Below are 14,792 nucleotides of genomic sequence, written 5' to 3' on the forward strand. Positions count from 1 at the left end.
AAACCCCATGGCTGGGGGGGAATGGGTGTCGAGATGACACCGAGCATGGGAAAATGGAATTCAGGGTGCACAGGAGGAAATACTTCCTGGCGGCGAGGTCTGCCGGACCCGAGGGAGGTGATCAAGGGCCCTTTTCGTGAATCACTTAATGAGACACAGTCCATTTGAAATCTAGGGCGTTTCAACAGTGGGGTTTTTAAGTGTGTTTCAGGCCTTATCTTGCCTATTTTGGGGCTGGCCACCCCTCTCTCTAAATGTTAGTGGCTGTGTGAAAGGCCCATGCCAACCAGTGGGGGAACTGGCCCGACAGGGCCACCACTGAAATGGCCTGTGCGCAAAGGCATGCTAAAAGGCCTACAGAGAGACGGGGGTTATTTTTTAAAGCTGTGACCATGTCCCTTTAAACAAGGATATGAAAAAGCACCACAGAATCCACTGAAAGAGACCCATCCGGCCTCGGCAGGAGGTGGGGCTGGATCCTGCCCACAATGAAATCAGTAATGAAGCTTTAATTGATTCAAAGGTGAAGGGTCAAGCCTGAGTTCACATCACACTTTTGTACCCCTTCATAAGGAGATTGTTTAGTCAACACCTCCCCTCCGATTCACCTCACAGGAACTCTTCCCTCTCCCATCTCCCATCTCCCTGGGCCAACATAAGGGAAATACTGAATGTCTTTTTATATCTATTTAGCAGCCCAGCCGTGCATGCCCTGTGTGGCCCCAGAGGTCCCTAGATCAGTTTGGGACTACATGGTCTCTCCCATCTCAAGTGCCAATGAGTGGAACATTTGGTAACATCACTCCAGCACTCCTGCATGGCTGTTGTTTGACTGGAAAAGAATGAGGACATGTCGAAGGAAGCGAAGCCAGTCCGGGAAATCCCCAAACCCCTCATCATTGCTCCATTCGCTTGGCATCCCCAGCGGCTCTGCTGTGGTCTGGGAACTCAGCTAGAGAACACAGAAGTCGTTGTTGTTGGACAAATCGGGGTACTGGCAGAGGGCAAGAGCCGAGAGCTGTGCAGCTGGGGGCTCTAGTCTGTTTCTGCCCGAGACTGGCTTGCAGAGGTGAGTCTCCCATTTGGACTTGAGTACGGCTCGGCTCTTCTGCCTGAGTTTATCGCCATTGTCACAGTACGTCATACAGCACTGACATGGCATGAACGGCTTGGCTCGGTGCTTGGCCACCCCACTCTGAGGTGCAGCGCCCATTCTGGAGCTCTGCGGTTCCAGCTGGCCTTTCAACCTGCTCCTCCTCCTCTGGACGTGATCCAGGCTGATGTCTGACTGCGAGGAGCAGCTCTCGTTCCAACCCGAGCTGGAGCTCAGGCTCCTCAGGGGCAGGGCGAGGTGTAAGGCTTTCCAGAACTTGGAGCCGGACGGCTTGGATTTATCCCCGTCCCAGGTCACAAAGGAGACAGACTCCTTCAGCTGGAGAATGCCAGGATGGGTGACCTGCAGTGGCCTGTACTCCACCACAATGAGCTTGGTGGAGATGGCGTTCTGGCACACGATGCCCAGGTTGAACTCCAACAAGCTGATGCTCTTCTCAGTCAGGTAATCGGGGCTCAGCACCACGATCATCCTCCGGCTTCGCTGAATGAAGTCGAAAACTGCCTCAGTGGTATCTAGAGAGGCAAGGGTGAGAGAGGAGAACAAAGCCAAATGAGGCTATTTCACTGGACACATGCATGGCCCTTCCCAGCTGGAGAAGAGAGAAATTGGTTCATGCAGTCCAGCCAAATGTTACTTGCCCATGGTCCCGGCCCACAACAAATATCAACAGCTGATATTTTTCAGTCAGCATCCCCATCACGGTGCAGGTTGGCAGGCAGACTCTGTGCCTGGTAAGTTTTCTTTACAAGGCTGCTAGTGAATTTAGGAGCAAACCATACCAGGTCAGACCAGTGTTCGATCTGGTCCATTATTCTATCCCCAACTGTGCCAGGAGCACCTACTTCACAGGAAGGAGCAAGAGTCTCCCCAAGGGATAGGTAGGGAATTACTTGCCTATAGGGCTTACAGCTGTTTTGCATCACTAGAGCAATGCAAATGTTTTTTAGAAGATATACTCTCTGAATTATTGTAGGGCAGGTCTCTGGCCTGTGCTCTGCAGGAGGTCAGACTAGATGATCACAATGGTTCCTTCTGGCCTTGGAATCTAGGAAAGCAAACAGTTCATCTGGCCCTGAGAGCTTTTTTTTTCAGAAGGCTACACCTGTAACGGACATCACTGGGGGCTTCTTGCCAACTCCAGAAAGCCACCTCTTCTTGTCTCCCATTGGACATCCAAAAATTGAAGCACCCCAAATTAGAGCCCTTGGAAAATGCTGGCCCTTGACTCCTCCATGTCTCAATTCATCCTTCTCTAAAGTGGGGACAATAAAAGTACTGCCTTGCAGAGGGCTTCATTAAAGTTTGTACAGTAAGGGGAGCTCCTTAGCTGGAAAGGTGCAAGACAAGCCCCGTGTATGTACTATTAACAGTATTGAAATGGGACTGAAGCAAGGCACAGCCTTAGCCTTCCTGGCTATAGCTCCGATGACACGGGTTACACAAAGTGTATTAGCTGCTGACAAAAGCAAGAGTTGTGGCTAATGGCTTCCCAGTGAACAGGCTAGAGATTACTAGGGCTGTGCCACTTAGCAAATTCACTCTCCCTAATTGACATTATTACCATGAAAACCCAACGAACACAGAAGGGCTGGCCTCGCACTGTGAGTGATGGCATCTGGCACAGGGTAGCTGGGGCTGGTAGTGTTTAACCAGGGCAGAGCGTGCTGGAGGGAAAACTTTAATAAACACAAGAAGAAAAATCGCCTATAAAGAGCTGCCTTTGCACAGGAGCGCACCCAGCAACTTCCGTTGCCCTTGTTCAGATCCCTGACGTCTAGGAGCTGCCACACGGGAAGGTTACGTTGCTGCATCATTGAGCAGTTTTAACAAGCCTGTCTGGTCTCAGCTGTGCAATACAGTACCAGACTGCGGGGAGGACGGAGACTGGTTTTTCCTGCAGGTTTTTCCTGCAATCCTACTTGCTAGTGATTTTGTTGTGAAGGTCTCTGGTCTGGTGCCTGCACATTTAGGTAGCATCTGTGCGCACTGCAGAGCACCCCAAAGTTATGTGCAAAAGGAATCTAAAAGCGACAGATTTCTATTAGCTCTTTAAAGGCTGTAAAGTTAGAGTACATCTGGTGCCCTGAGCATGCATTTGGCTAGCAGTCTGGAAAGGCTAGTTTGTGCATCAACAACCTGCTAGTATGTAGTCAGGAAAGAGGCAAGCCTGAGCAGAATGAGAAGCCTTCCCGGACAAATGGGTGATGGGAGAATAAGCCTAAGGGAGAGGTTGACTTTGATTAAGGATGAATTCCTAGCTCTAACACAGACTTCCTGCGTGCCCTTGGGCAAGTCACTTACTCCATGCCTCAGTTTCCCCATCTGTAAAATGGGGGTAATAGCCATGCCATCCCCCTTTTGTCTTTTTAGACTGAAAGCTCTTCAGGGCAGAGACTTTCTGTGTGTATGTGTGTGTGTAGCCCCTACAACAAGGGGGCCCAGTCCTGATTGGGGCCTTTGGGTGCTATTTATAACATGAATAGGTACCGCTATTTGGATGGTATACATGTGACTAAGGTGGTACCTAGGCCTCATGATGCTGGGTCTCTGCACAGGGGTGAATTCCACCCGCTAGGGTTCTATTTACAATAGATGCTGCCGCTGGGACAGAACATTTTGCCTTGGCTACACGTATTTGCTGATGAAGAAATGGAGTAAAATTAAACTCAGGAGAACTGTGCAAGGACTTAAATGCAAAAGTGAAAATAAACATTTTATTTAAAAGTAAAAATATGTATATAAAACCCAACAACACTGACACATCACAAAAGTGAGAAAACGTAGAATGGAAAAAGGCCTTAAAACAGCAAATGAAATGGAAAGCAAAGTCCATTCCAATGTGTGCAAAGCCGGTCCTCCTCCACAGCGAGATAAAATGAAGGACTTTACATTTAGCTATCTGTTGACTAATGTAAAGTTACAGCACAGAATCAGATGAACGCACCAAATTAAAGGTACAAGCTGTGCTAAAATCCTGCACTGGGAACCAAATGCCATTCATAAATAAGTGGATAGGCTTATTTGGGATGGGCCCCAGCATCTGCCCTATGCAAGGGACATTCAAAAAGCCGAACGCTGGCCTAACAGCTCCCATTGCAGTCAGTGGTAACTTGCATGCTTTGATCCTTCATTGAATTGATGGAGATGGCCTGCTTCTTGGTAATCCTGTCGGGGAATGGGCACAAGCATCTTGAATCATTGATGCTGCTGGAGTTATGCTGACTTATACTAGAGGACGGTCTGGTCCATTATTTTTTTAAAAACATATTAAATCAAACAAGTAAAATTAAACACAGGGATTTTCTGTCCTAAAATAAATCTCTATTAACCTAGTAACTAAGGGTCTCTCGGTACCTGAGCCAGCAGTGAGATGCAAGATGCTAATGGCTGGGAGATGTGGGGACATTCAGATTCCATGCACGCAGGCTGTTTTTTTAAGTCAACTTAGAATGCAACAAAAAGTGGTTGGAGTGTGATGTGGGGCCTTCCATCCTGCATTCAGATGTCACAGCTGCTTGATGGTAACTCTGGCTGCGTTTATCGCAAGGAGATGCTTAACGTGAAGAGATTCCAAAGCCCCAGCAGGAAGAAATGGGACAAAACGATGCACTTTACAGGTTAATCCTGGCTTTACACAGTTTTATAAACTGTGAGGTGCTGATTATATCACAAGTGACAACATGAAGACTGAGTTTACGGCGCCAGGAAACCACACTGCAGAGCCAGCGGTGGATTACGGCTCCAGCACAGCAAAATACATGGTTTATCCTAAGCAAATGAGCAGTTCTGTTGACTTCCAGGAAGCCACTTGGGACTTGGAGTCATCAGGACTATTCATTTACTTAAAACTAAGTATGTGTGTAAAGACTTTGCCGGATTGGGACCTAAGCCAGGACGTTTTACAGCTGGGCTCCTTGGCTGTCTCTCCAGGACAGCACAACTATTCCTGTCCAGTTGGATGGACAGTGCACAGATTCCAGCTGTTTGTTTTTAACAATGGCTCCACAATGCGTGTCCCAGTCTCACCAATGGGCATCACAGGGACTGTGACGCTGGCAGACCAGGTGCCAGCTCATGCCAAGGCCCCTAGGTCCCCACTGAAACCTAACGAATGCAGAGCCGGAAACCCGTCTGGCTCAGCTGTGGGGTAGAAGTATTAAAATAGGTATTCAATTTATAAAAATGTGTTTAGACTTTATGAAATACTTGTAGAATGCTGCATGTATTAATCTCGCTTAACATCTGTAGCCCAGGTTATAAGGTACCATTAAGTGTTTGCATTGTAGACCTCTGTAGCTGTGTAACTCATCAAACAGGAAAGGAGCACTAACTCATGTAAAATGCTGGCTTCCTGCAGGAGGGGTTAGGCCCTGCCCTGCTCTGCAAGAAGGCCCATTGAAACCAAATGAGCCACTGTGAAACATCAAAGAATAAATTGGTTATTAATTGCATTCGCCCCCTTCCCCACCCTATCAGAAGAGGAGACCTGCATGTAAATTCATCCCATCAGTTTGAACTCAGGGAGGAAGGGAATAAAAATGTCCAGCAAGAAGAACCTCAAGCTCTGTGCTGCTTGAACTCTTAGAGGCAAAGATTTCTAAGCCTAACAGAGTTCCCCAGGTCTTGGCCTGGGTTAGTCCTAAAGGACTTAGAGCTTGCATATTACGGCACCTTCTATTACCCCTTTGTAACCTAAGACTGTAACCCATTTGTGTGTGTATCTTACCTGGTTTAACCTTGAAAATAGCTTTCATTTTCTTTCTTACTTAATAAATCTTGTTTGTTTATTATAGGATTGGCTACAAGTGTTGGCTTTGGTGAGATACTAGGGTGAAACTGACCTGGGGTCAGTGACTGCACGTTTGGGACTGGGAGTAACCTGAATATTGTTGTGATTTTGCGGGGGTAAAGGACCATCTATCACAAGGACAAGCTTACCTAGGTGGCAAGATAGATCGGATTGCTCAAGGGGACCGTCTGTGACTCCATGTTAAGGCTGTCAGAATGCTTGAGTTCACACTAGATACTTGGTTAGTGAAATCTAGGTATAGGACTCACAACCAGTTTGGTGTTTGTGCCGTTTCTTCACAATTTGCCCTGAGGTTGGTACTCAAGCTTGTGAGCAGCTCTGGATAGCCTGACACTGCTTGAGTGACAGGGCGAGTTACAGGTCAACCAAGAGTTACAATCTTAGCCACAAACAATATACATGCATTTGCCAGGAGTAACACTCAATTCCAGAATAAAGCAAAAATGCCCCCATGTACCAAGACATCTAGGTGCCCCAAGGGAGAAAGAGAATTTTAGGACAATAGTAAATGATTAACAATTCTACAGACATATGGAAAAACCAATCCTCCTCCCCTAGGAAAGCAGGGAAGAGCTGACCTGCCCTGAGGACTAATTGTCCTCTAATATTAATCATTAGTAAACATTTCTATCACAGAAGAATCTCAAAGCTCCAGCCAGAGCCAGGCCCCATTATGCTGGGCTCTGTAATAAGACAGACGCCTGCCCCAGCGAGCTTACACTCCAGCGCGGCGGTTTAGCACACCAAGTCCTTGCCTATTCCGGCCAGTGCCGGTGCTTCCTGTCTAATCCAGGATAAAGCAGCCCAGAGTGGAATTTTCAAAAGCACCCGGCCTAACCCTGCTGCCACTGATGACAGAAGGGGCTTTACCACTGACGTCAACAGGAGGGAGCAGAGTGAGAGCATTGAAAGAACAGCTGGAAAGCAGGCAGGACTGGTGCACTAGGGCCCAGCACCGACGGGCACTCTTAAGACCAGGAAAGACGCTTGTCAGGACTCGTCAGACATGGGCTAGTGGCCCAGAACCGCTCCACTCGTGCATCGCACTGCTTCTTGCACATCCAGCCCAGCTAGTGTCCTTGGTGCTTCTCACTTCAGAGAGTGGGAATTCAGAAACAAAGTATAGGTTGGCAAATACACTTCCATAACTGTTGTTTTAAAAAGTGCAGATCTACAAAACCAAAAATCAGGACAAGTAAGAGAATAAATAAAAACTCTTTATTGCTGGATACTCCTTAATAATCTGTGCAGGGGTGTTCAGCCTTCCCTGAAACTCTGGGAAGTATGTGCAGACTCAGTCCCATGTGTCACCACAGGACCTGCCGAGGTCTGCCTGTTCTACACGGTGACAAACAAGCAAAGTTGCCCACTTAACCTTTTGTTGTTGCTGCACTTCTGAGCTAGGAGAGCATTAAGTGCGGATAGGGTGACCAGAGGGCAAGTGTGAAAATTCAGGACAGGGGGTGGGGGGGTAAGAGGTGCCTATATAAGAAAAATCTCGCAAAATCAGGACTGTCCCTATAAAATCGGGACACCTGGTCACCCTAAGTGCGGACGTTACCTCTCTGAAGCGCCACCCCAAGCATGGCTGGCAGCATCAGATGTGCTGGTTGACTCACATACCAAGCGCATGAAGATGTGGGCAGAACTTGGAGAGAGGTGGTTTGGGTTTTGGTTTTGAAACAAAATGCCTCCTTTAACTCCTTCCACAGTGTTTTCCAATAGCCAGCAGCATAGGTTGAACAGGGACACTGCTCTTCAGCAGGAAAGCAGAGCCGTTTGCAACCCTTGTGAAGTCCCTGAGCTTGTTCTACAAATAAGGGTCATACACGCATGTGAAGGAAGGATCTGCGGCACTGTATTAATAATGAAACTCCCCTCGATTCCGAGGATTGGGCACCACAAGGGTTTGGAAACTCAGAAGACTGCCAAGAGTTTCTGAGCTGGGCCAGCTTTTGCCAGAAGGGCTGTAAAACAAATACCACCAAGGAGTACCTTCAAAACAAAACGTAAGTACATTTCTGTGACAATCGCTTCACATTTGTAAAGTCCCTGAAGGGAGTCGTTCCCATGGGAACACATCCAAGAATGGTAGGAGCCAGCTGAGTGCGAGGTGTGAGCATGTGTTGTAGTATACATCCCATCCTGAAGCAGAAATCAGGAGTGTCTGAATGAGCAACGTGGCCACGCCCGTCTCCAAGGATCCTTACTGAAAGCGTAACAGCTCGTCTGGGGACTTTGTTCAAACTGGCCCGGTGCTTCCATGCTGGGGTCGTTACCGCCACGAGCCACTAACCAGAAGGGATGAAAGGTCTTAAGGAGAGACAAAGGGGGATCGAGGTCCCAGAATACCGGGGCAGGGCTCAGGTCAGATCCCAAGAGTGAGAACGCTGACCCGTGCAAACGCCTCCCTTCCCCCAAAGGATGCTTGCACCCTTCCTGGATGGCAAATATTTAGACCCTGAGAGTGGATGTAATGCTGACTGGGTCTTGTCCAGCTAAATAAAAGGGGGCACATTTGAAACATTGGCCAGTGAGCTCTTCTCTGACCAGGGCAGTTTAAAAGGCCATAGGAAGGTGCCGTTCTGAAACGCTCAAGATGGAATCCTTCAGTGGGTATGTTCTTGCCCCCTCCCCAGCCTCGCTATCCCTCCTCTATCACACATCTCACAGGGAGGAATTGGAAAGCTCCTGCTCATTGATGCTAGCGCGCCTGGTCTTCTTCTTCACTGGCATCTCCACCTGCAGCTGCTTCCAGAACCTGCCCCGTGGGTACTTGGACTTCTCGCCTTTCCACTTAATGACAGTGAGCGCAGTCTTGGCCCGCTTCAGCTCCTTCACCTTGCTCTTCTTGATGGCTTTGTACTGGACCAGGATGACTCTGATGCTGCCCTGGGAGGCCATGTTCTCCAGACCAGCTTTGAGCTCCAGAAGGGCTTGTGTGCCCTGGAGGACGTAGTTGGGGCTCAGCACAACGAGCAGACGGCGGCTTTTCTGGATGAAGCTCAGAGTTTCGTCTGTGACAACTGGGAGAGAAAGACACCGAGCTGGTTAGCGACGGCAGAGAACGCACCGCTGAGGGACTGCGGTGAAGCAGACCCTCCTGGGAGACCGAGCCCCTGTGTGTGTCTGCATGGGGATTTCCCAACCACTTCAGGCAGCTCTACCCAATGAAGGCCTCTGCTCCAGCAGCCAGCACCCCCTTCCTTCCCAGCAGCTGGGCCTTTACTGATCCACAGAGGAACTGCTCCCCATTCCCAACCCCGGTCCATGCTGCCCTTCTCTCCAGCACAAATGGCCAGGCTCCCTAAGAGCAGAGAGTGGCTGGGGTCGCTCAGAGCCAGTGCTATGTAAACGCCATCATGCCACGTTACCACGAGAGACTCGATCACTGCGGGAAGGCTGCTTTGGGCAGGCCTGGATTTATCCCAGTTATAAGTGGGACAGAAAAGGAGACCCCGCAATCTACTGGAGCCAAGCACGACTGTCACAGGGTGTCATCCCCCTGGGCAATGTTGTCACCTCAGCTAGGGGGAGATGTGATCTAAGAGAAGCCAGGAACATCTGCGTTTTAATCCTGCTGTCACACAGACAGGCCTTTGGATAAATCATTTCACTCCTCTGCCTCAGTTTCCCCCGCTGTGAGATGGGGATAGTAATTATCCACCCACTGGGATGTTCTGAGGGTTAATTTAATTTTGAATTGCTGGAGTTCTAACTACTCTCCTGGATCCATTATTAAGCTCTTGCTCCTGGATCCCTCATCACCGCACCCCCACACTGTTCCCAGAGGCAGTGACCTCCGCTGCCCCAGGTTTTTAATGTGGGGTCTCTAAAGCGACACCATGAGAGTCAGTGACATGGTAGTGGATGCCTTTGCTTTCCAGCAGCAGCGAGCAGATTTGCCTGAGCCACCTTCACAAAATTAATGCAAAGTCCTTCTGAAAGCGCATCTCCCAGCGGCTGCTTCCATCGTTCACAGGCAGAAAATATCATGGAAAAGAAAGTAACGCTGGAACTTAACAGCATTCAGCCGCCAAGGGTGCCTGACTCACTCCTGCCAGCAGCACTGGAGGGATAATCCATCTCCCCCCTGCTTCTTCATCAAGGACAGCATAATCCTCTACCTATCACACAGGCGCACGCTCTGGGGGCAGGGTACTTCCCTAAGAAGCAGAGGAGTTGAAGCCCGGTGGTGTGTGATGGGGGAGCAGCAATGACCTCCCCACTGTCCAGGTGGGCAGGGACTGGCGCTTGGGGGACCTAACCAGAAGGTGGCAACTGCTGACCATTGCTGTGAGCCTGCGTCACACAGATGGGTATGGAAGCACCCCTGGTTGGGCTTGTGGCGAAGGGTCCCTAGGTCAGGGTGGAAGGGAGAAGCAGCAAAGCGACATGGGCGGGCAGGCAGGAGAGAAGCAGAGACATGAGAGTGCAGAGCAAGAGAAAGAGAGGTAAACTTGAAGGCACAGCTTGGCAGGTGGATTTCCGTGACCTACTTTCTTTAGGAATTCGCTGGGGCCTGTCAGGAGTTAGCGGATTCTCATTCTAGGAAGCCGTGTTTAGCAAATCTGGCTCCCCTGGTCACCCCAAGAGACGGGCTGTGCTGAGACCAGCCACTCCACTGTCCACGCCAGAGGCGGATGTGTGGTGGGGACTAGCGCTCACACATGGAGCGTCACTAACTTCTGGGGCACATTCTCTTGTTTTGGCATAGGAGGTGGCCGATGCATTTTAAAAACACTTTTGCAAGGGAGCATGAGGATGAGGGAAGCCCTTTTCTGCACTCCTTGTTCCACACGTCCCCGTGGCACGCTCAGGGTCTTTGCTTCCGGAGCACGGCACAGGTGGTTGGAGCCACATCGCAGAGGCTGGTGCTGGAAGCAGCCACAGGCAGCTTGGGGCCACACTTGTTTGACCCATGCCCTGGATTCACTTCTTCAGACAAGGCAGAGGAGTGGCCAGTCGCCTGGTGATGGGTGTCGCCAGATGCGCAGTGGCAGACGTCACCATGCCACACGGGGGATTTAAACAAGGAGCTTTTCTTTTTGTGCAAGGACACACAGTGAAGAGCCCAGCAGATCAGACACAAAGAGACGACTACTCTGCAATTACCCACATTACGGCTCAGCTCGACTGACAGCTCTGCCCCACCAGGAGTTCCTAGCACAGTGCACGGCTGAGCTATCGTGCTGGACTTAGCTGATTTATTTCTTTTAGCTCTTGATTTTTTTAAACAGGTCCCTGCTGCTTCTCTCTCTCTCTCTCTACAGAATTTAGGAAGAGGATCAGGCTTGCCCTGAGGGCAGGATACGCTGTCTGCCTGCAGACCTGCCACCTTCAGATATGATCCTGCCAGACCTTACAAGGCGAGGAGAGAAAGGCTGTATCAACTCTTCGCTGGAAGAGTGCCATGGATTGGCTAGGGGCTGCAGGGAGTGGTGCTGGCCAGTCAGCAGATGCTGGTTAGAGCTGGCTGAATAACAGTAAAAAACATTCACCAAGTAATTTGAATCATGTACTGAAATTTGTGAATAACTTTTGGCCAGCTCTAGAGATGACTGTCCCACTGAGTCACGCTGTACTGGCATGAGGGCACCATGCTGCTGGAAATGCCACCTTCACACACTCGCCACCAGCAGTCATTGAAATTCCCATGGCACTTTTCATTGCAGGCGATTCATATGGATAAGATATTCCTCATGTCCTGCGCTGAACTGCCGCACAGTGGTGCTGCTAAACAACCCCTGGGTTCTGCACCCGAGGCGGATGAAGCAATCCCTGGGCCTGCTGTTTGGAAAGCACTTTGGGACCCTTTGAGATGAAAGATGCTCTGTTCTTTTGAACTGGACCAGTCCCCGAGGAGGCAGAGTGGGTGATATCGCACATGGAGAGAAAGGGGGTGAGAACACCAGAGTGAAAGGCAGAGGACGATTTATAGTTAGTTCCCAAGGAGAATGTGCATTTGCTGGGTTATGAGAGAATACAGCAGCCCGCACCATTTGAGAGCAAGGCACGAACAGAACAGTGGAGCTGTAGGTCAGATGCAGAGCTGTCCTTCCTGCTGATATAAAATAGCTGTGGAACATAATGAGCTGAGACGTGAACCATAACGAGGCAGGGAAGAGAGTAGTCTGTTAATGGGCATCTGGGACTGACACCAGAAGGAAAGGAAACAGTTAAGCATTTCCTAAAGCAACCGGCCAATCTGCTCTGGAAACATTCTGCCCCATGTGTGCTTGGCTTCATTACAGTAATGTAGGCCTGGAAAGGACCTCAATAGGTCATCTAGTCCAGTGGTTCTCAAAGCCGGTCCGCTGCTTGTTCAGGGAAAGCCCCTGGCGGGCTGGGCCGGTTTGTTTACCTGCCACGTCCGCAGGTTCGGCCCATCGCGGCTCCCACTGGCTGCGGTTCCCCGCTCCAGGCCAATGGGGGCTGTGGGAAGTGGCAGGGGCCGAGGGACGTGCTGGCCGCCCTTCCCGCATCCTCCATTGGCCTGGAGCAGTGAACCGCGGGCAGTGGGAAGCGCGATCGGCCGCACCTGCAAACGCGGCAGGTAAACAAACCGGCCTGGTGCGCCAGGGGCTTTTCCTGAACAAGCAGCGGACCGGCTTTGAGAACCACTGATCTAGTCCCGCTCTCTGCACTGAGGCAGGACTAAGTATTATCTAGACCATCATGACAGGTGTTTGTCTAATCTTAAGGACCCCCCAATGATAGAGATTCCACAACCTCCCCAGGTAATTTGTTCCAGTGCTTAACTATCCTGACAGTTAGGATATTTTTTCCTAATTTCTAACCTAAACCTTCCTTGCTGCAATTTAAGCCCATTGCTTCTTGTCCCATCCTTGGAGGGTAAGGAGAACAATTTATCACCCTCCTCTTTTTAACAATCTTTTATGTATTTGAAGTCTGTTATCATGTCCCCCCTCAGTTGTCTCTTCTCCAGGCTAAACAATCCCAATTTTTCAGTCTTCCCTCACAGGTCATGTTTTCTAGAGCTTTAGTCATCTTTGTTGCTGTCCTCTGGACTTTCTCCAATTTGTCCACATCTTTCCTGAAGTATGGTGCCCAGAACTGGATGCAGTACTCCAGCTGAGGTCTTATCAGCACCGAATAGAGCAGAAGAATTACTTCTAGTGTTTTGTTTGCAACACTCCTGCTAATACATCCCAGAATGATGTTCACCTTTTTGGCAACAGTGTTACATTGTTAACTCATATTTAGTCAGTGATCCTCTATAACTCCCTGATCCTTTTCTGCAATACTCCTTCCTAGGCAGTTGTTTCCCATTTTGTATTTATGCAGTTGATTATTCCTTCCTAAGTGGAGTACTTTCATTTTCTGTTACTGTCTTTCCCTCCTCATCGAGTGAGGAGTCTCCCATTCATGTTCCTACAATGTGGGCCTACCCTGTTCCTGCCATCATTGTTCCTACACTGGGGCCACGGGACCTTGGTTCTGGCTTTGTGCCACATAGCCACATCTCACCCTTAATGAACTGCTCTACCTGGAGCTTACTGCAAAAATGACCTTGTGGGTTCCATGTTTATCGCCTCTCAAGGACTTCAACTTACCTGTCCGCAAATAATTTTTTTGTGTAACTGCCAGCCCTGCAAACCCTACCTGGGATCTGAGAGCCAAGCTGGATTCTTTCCTTCTTGTACATCACCACCAGCAATAAAGACACAGGAGGCTGAATTATGCCTTCCAGTGACACCTGTGCCAACACGCGACTGGAACTTAATGAATCAATCTTGCTGATGCACAAGAAGGGACAGAACCTCTTTCTCCCAGAGCAACATCAGCTCTGCAAGGTGAACTGGAGCAGAAAACAATAAAAATATCAATTTGCTGAGCCGACTGCTAACAGGCACCAGGAGCAGATCTGCTGCGGAAGGAGATGCCAAGTTTACAGAGTTTCTTCTCAGCACAGAACTGCACTTTTTAGCCCACGGCCGCCTCAACATTGTGTTAAGAAGTAGAATAAACCCTGAAGATTTAGCCTAGAAAAAACCAAAAAACTTAAATTGTCAGTGTTCACCAAACCCTCCCTCAGCTGTCTGGCACTTTGCAGGGGCTGAACTAACCTGCTATTTTCACTTTGAGTCAGTGCCCAAAGCCCCCAGTCAGGATTGGAGCCCGCTATAAAACTGTAAGTTTTTGTAAAGGGCCAGATGATCTGTCAAGCGACACCCGTGCAAACACATGGTGAGAACTGCTCTGTGGCCCCTACTAAACTTGGCTCCATGGTTTGGTGACATAAAACTGGTTTTCCTGAGCCTCCTCCCACCGGGGATTGTCAGTGGGTGGAAGAAAGGAGGAGCCACGGTCCTTCCCCTTTCTCTCAGCATTCACGCCCTATGGGATGCAAGGTCTCAGTCTGCTGACCACTGGCCTTAGCTAGGTGGACAGGACCAATGTAGAGTGAACAGCTGCTGAACAGAACTATCCAGGGCTGGCTGCAGGAGCCTGCTCCTTCCCAGCATCTGCCTGAGCCTGACCATTGGCAAAAACAAACAAGCCGGCGTACGGCTCGCCTCTTCATGCAGGCTTTGCATTGACCAACCACCCAGTGGCTTTACCTCGTCACCCACTTGGGGATTCATCTTTGCTTTCTTATATGTCAAAGGAGTGGCACCCAAACACCTTGTCAATGGATTCTGCATGAGACTAGGAGAGCAAAAGGACCCAGGGTCTGATTCTGATCTCCCTTACAGCTGGCTCAGACTGGGGAATCACTCCTGGTTTGGGTTACCTGAGTGCGCAAGCCTCTACTTTGGAACAACCTAGCTAGTGATTTTTACCAGCACACGTTCTGACATAACCGGGTCCTCACCCAAAGCCCTCTGAAGTCAAGAGCTG

General features: G+C 49.6%; 1 protein-coding gene across 7 annotated transcripts in view; it reads right to left on the reverse strand.

Moving 5' to 3' along the window:
• Positions 1 to 493: 493 nt before the first annotated feature.
• The window catches only part of IL1RAP (interleukin 1 receptor accessory protein), a 65,356-nt gene continuing 51,057 nt past the window's right edge, over positions 494 to 14,792 (reverse strand). For 4 of the 7 annotated variants that reach the window (XM_073359027.2, XM_073359029.2, XM_073359028.2 and 1 more), the window contains one exon: positions 494 to 1,629. In XM_073359027.2, coding sequence (XP_073215128.2) covers positions 953 to 1,629 — 677 coding nt within the window. In that variant the 3' untranslated portion in view covers positions 494 to 952. Of the gene's footprint in view, positions 1,630 to 7,128; positions 8,954 to 12,522; positions 13,934 to 14,792 lie in introns of those variants that run through there. The other 3 variants (XM_073359033.2, XM_073359032.2, XM_073359034.2) reach the window with 2 other exon arrangements.

This window comes from Lepidochelys kempii, chromosome 9 (assembly GCF_965140285.1).
Source record: "Lepidochelys kempii isolate rLepKem1 chromosome 9, rLepKem1.hap1, whole genome shotgun sequence".
Lineage (NCBI taxonomy): Eukaryota > Metazoa > Chordata > Testudines > Cheloniidae > Lepidochelys > Lepidochelys kempii.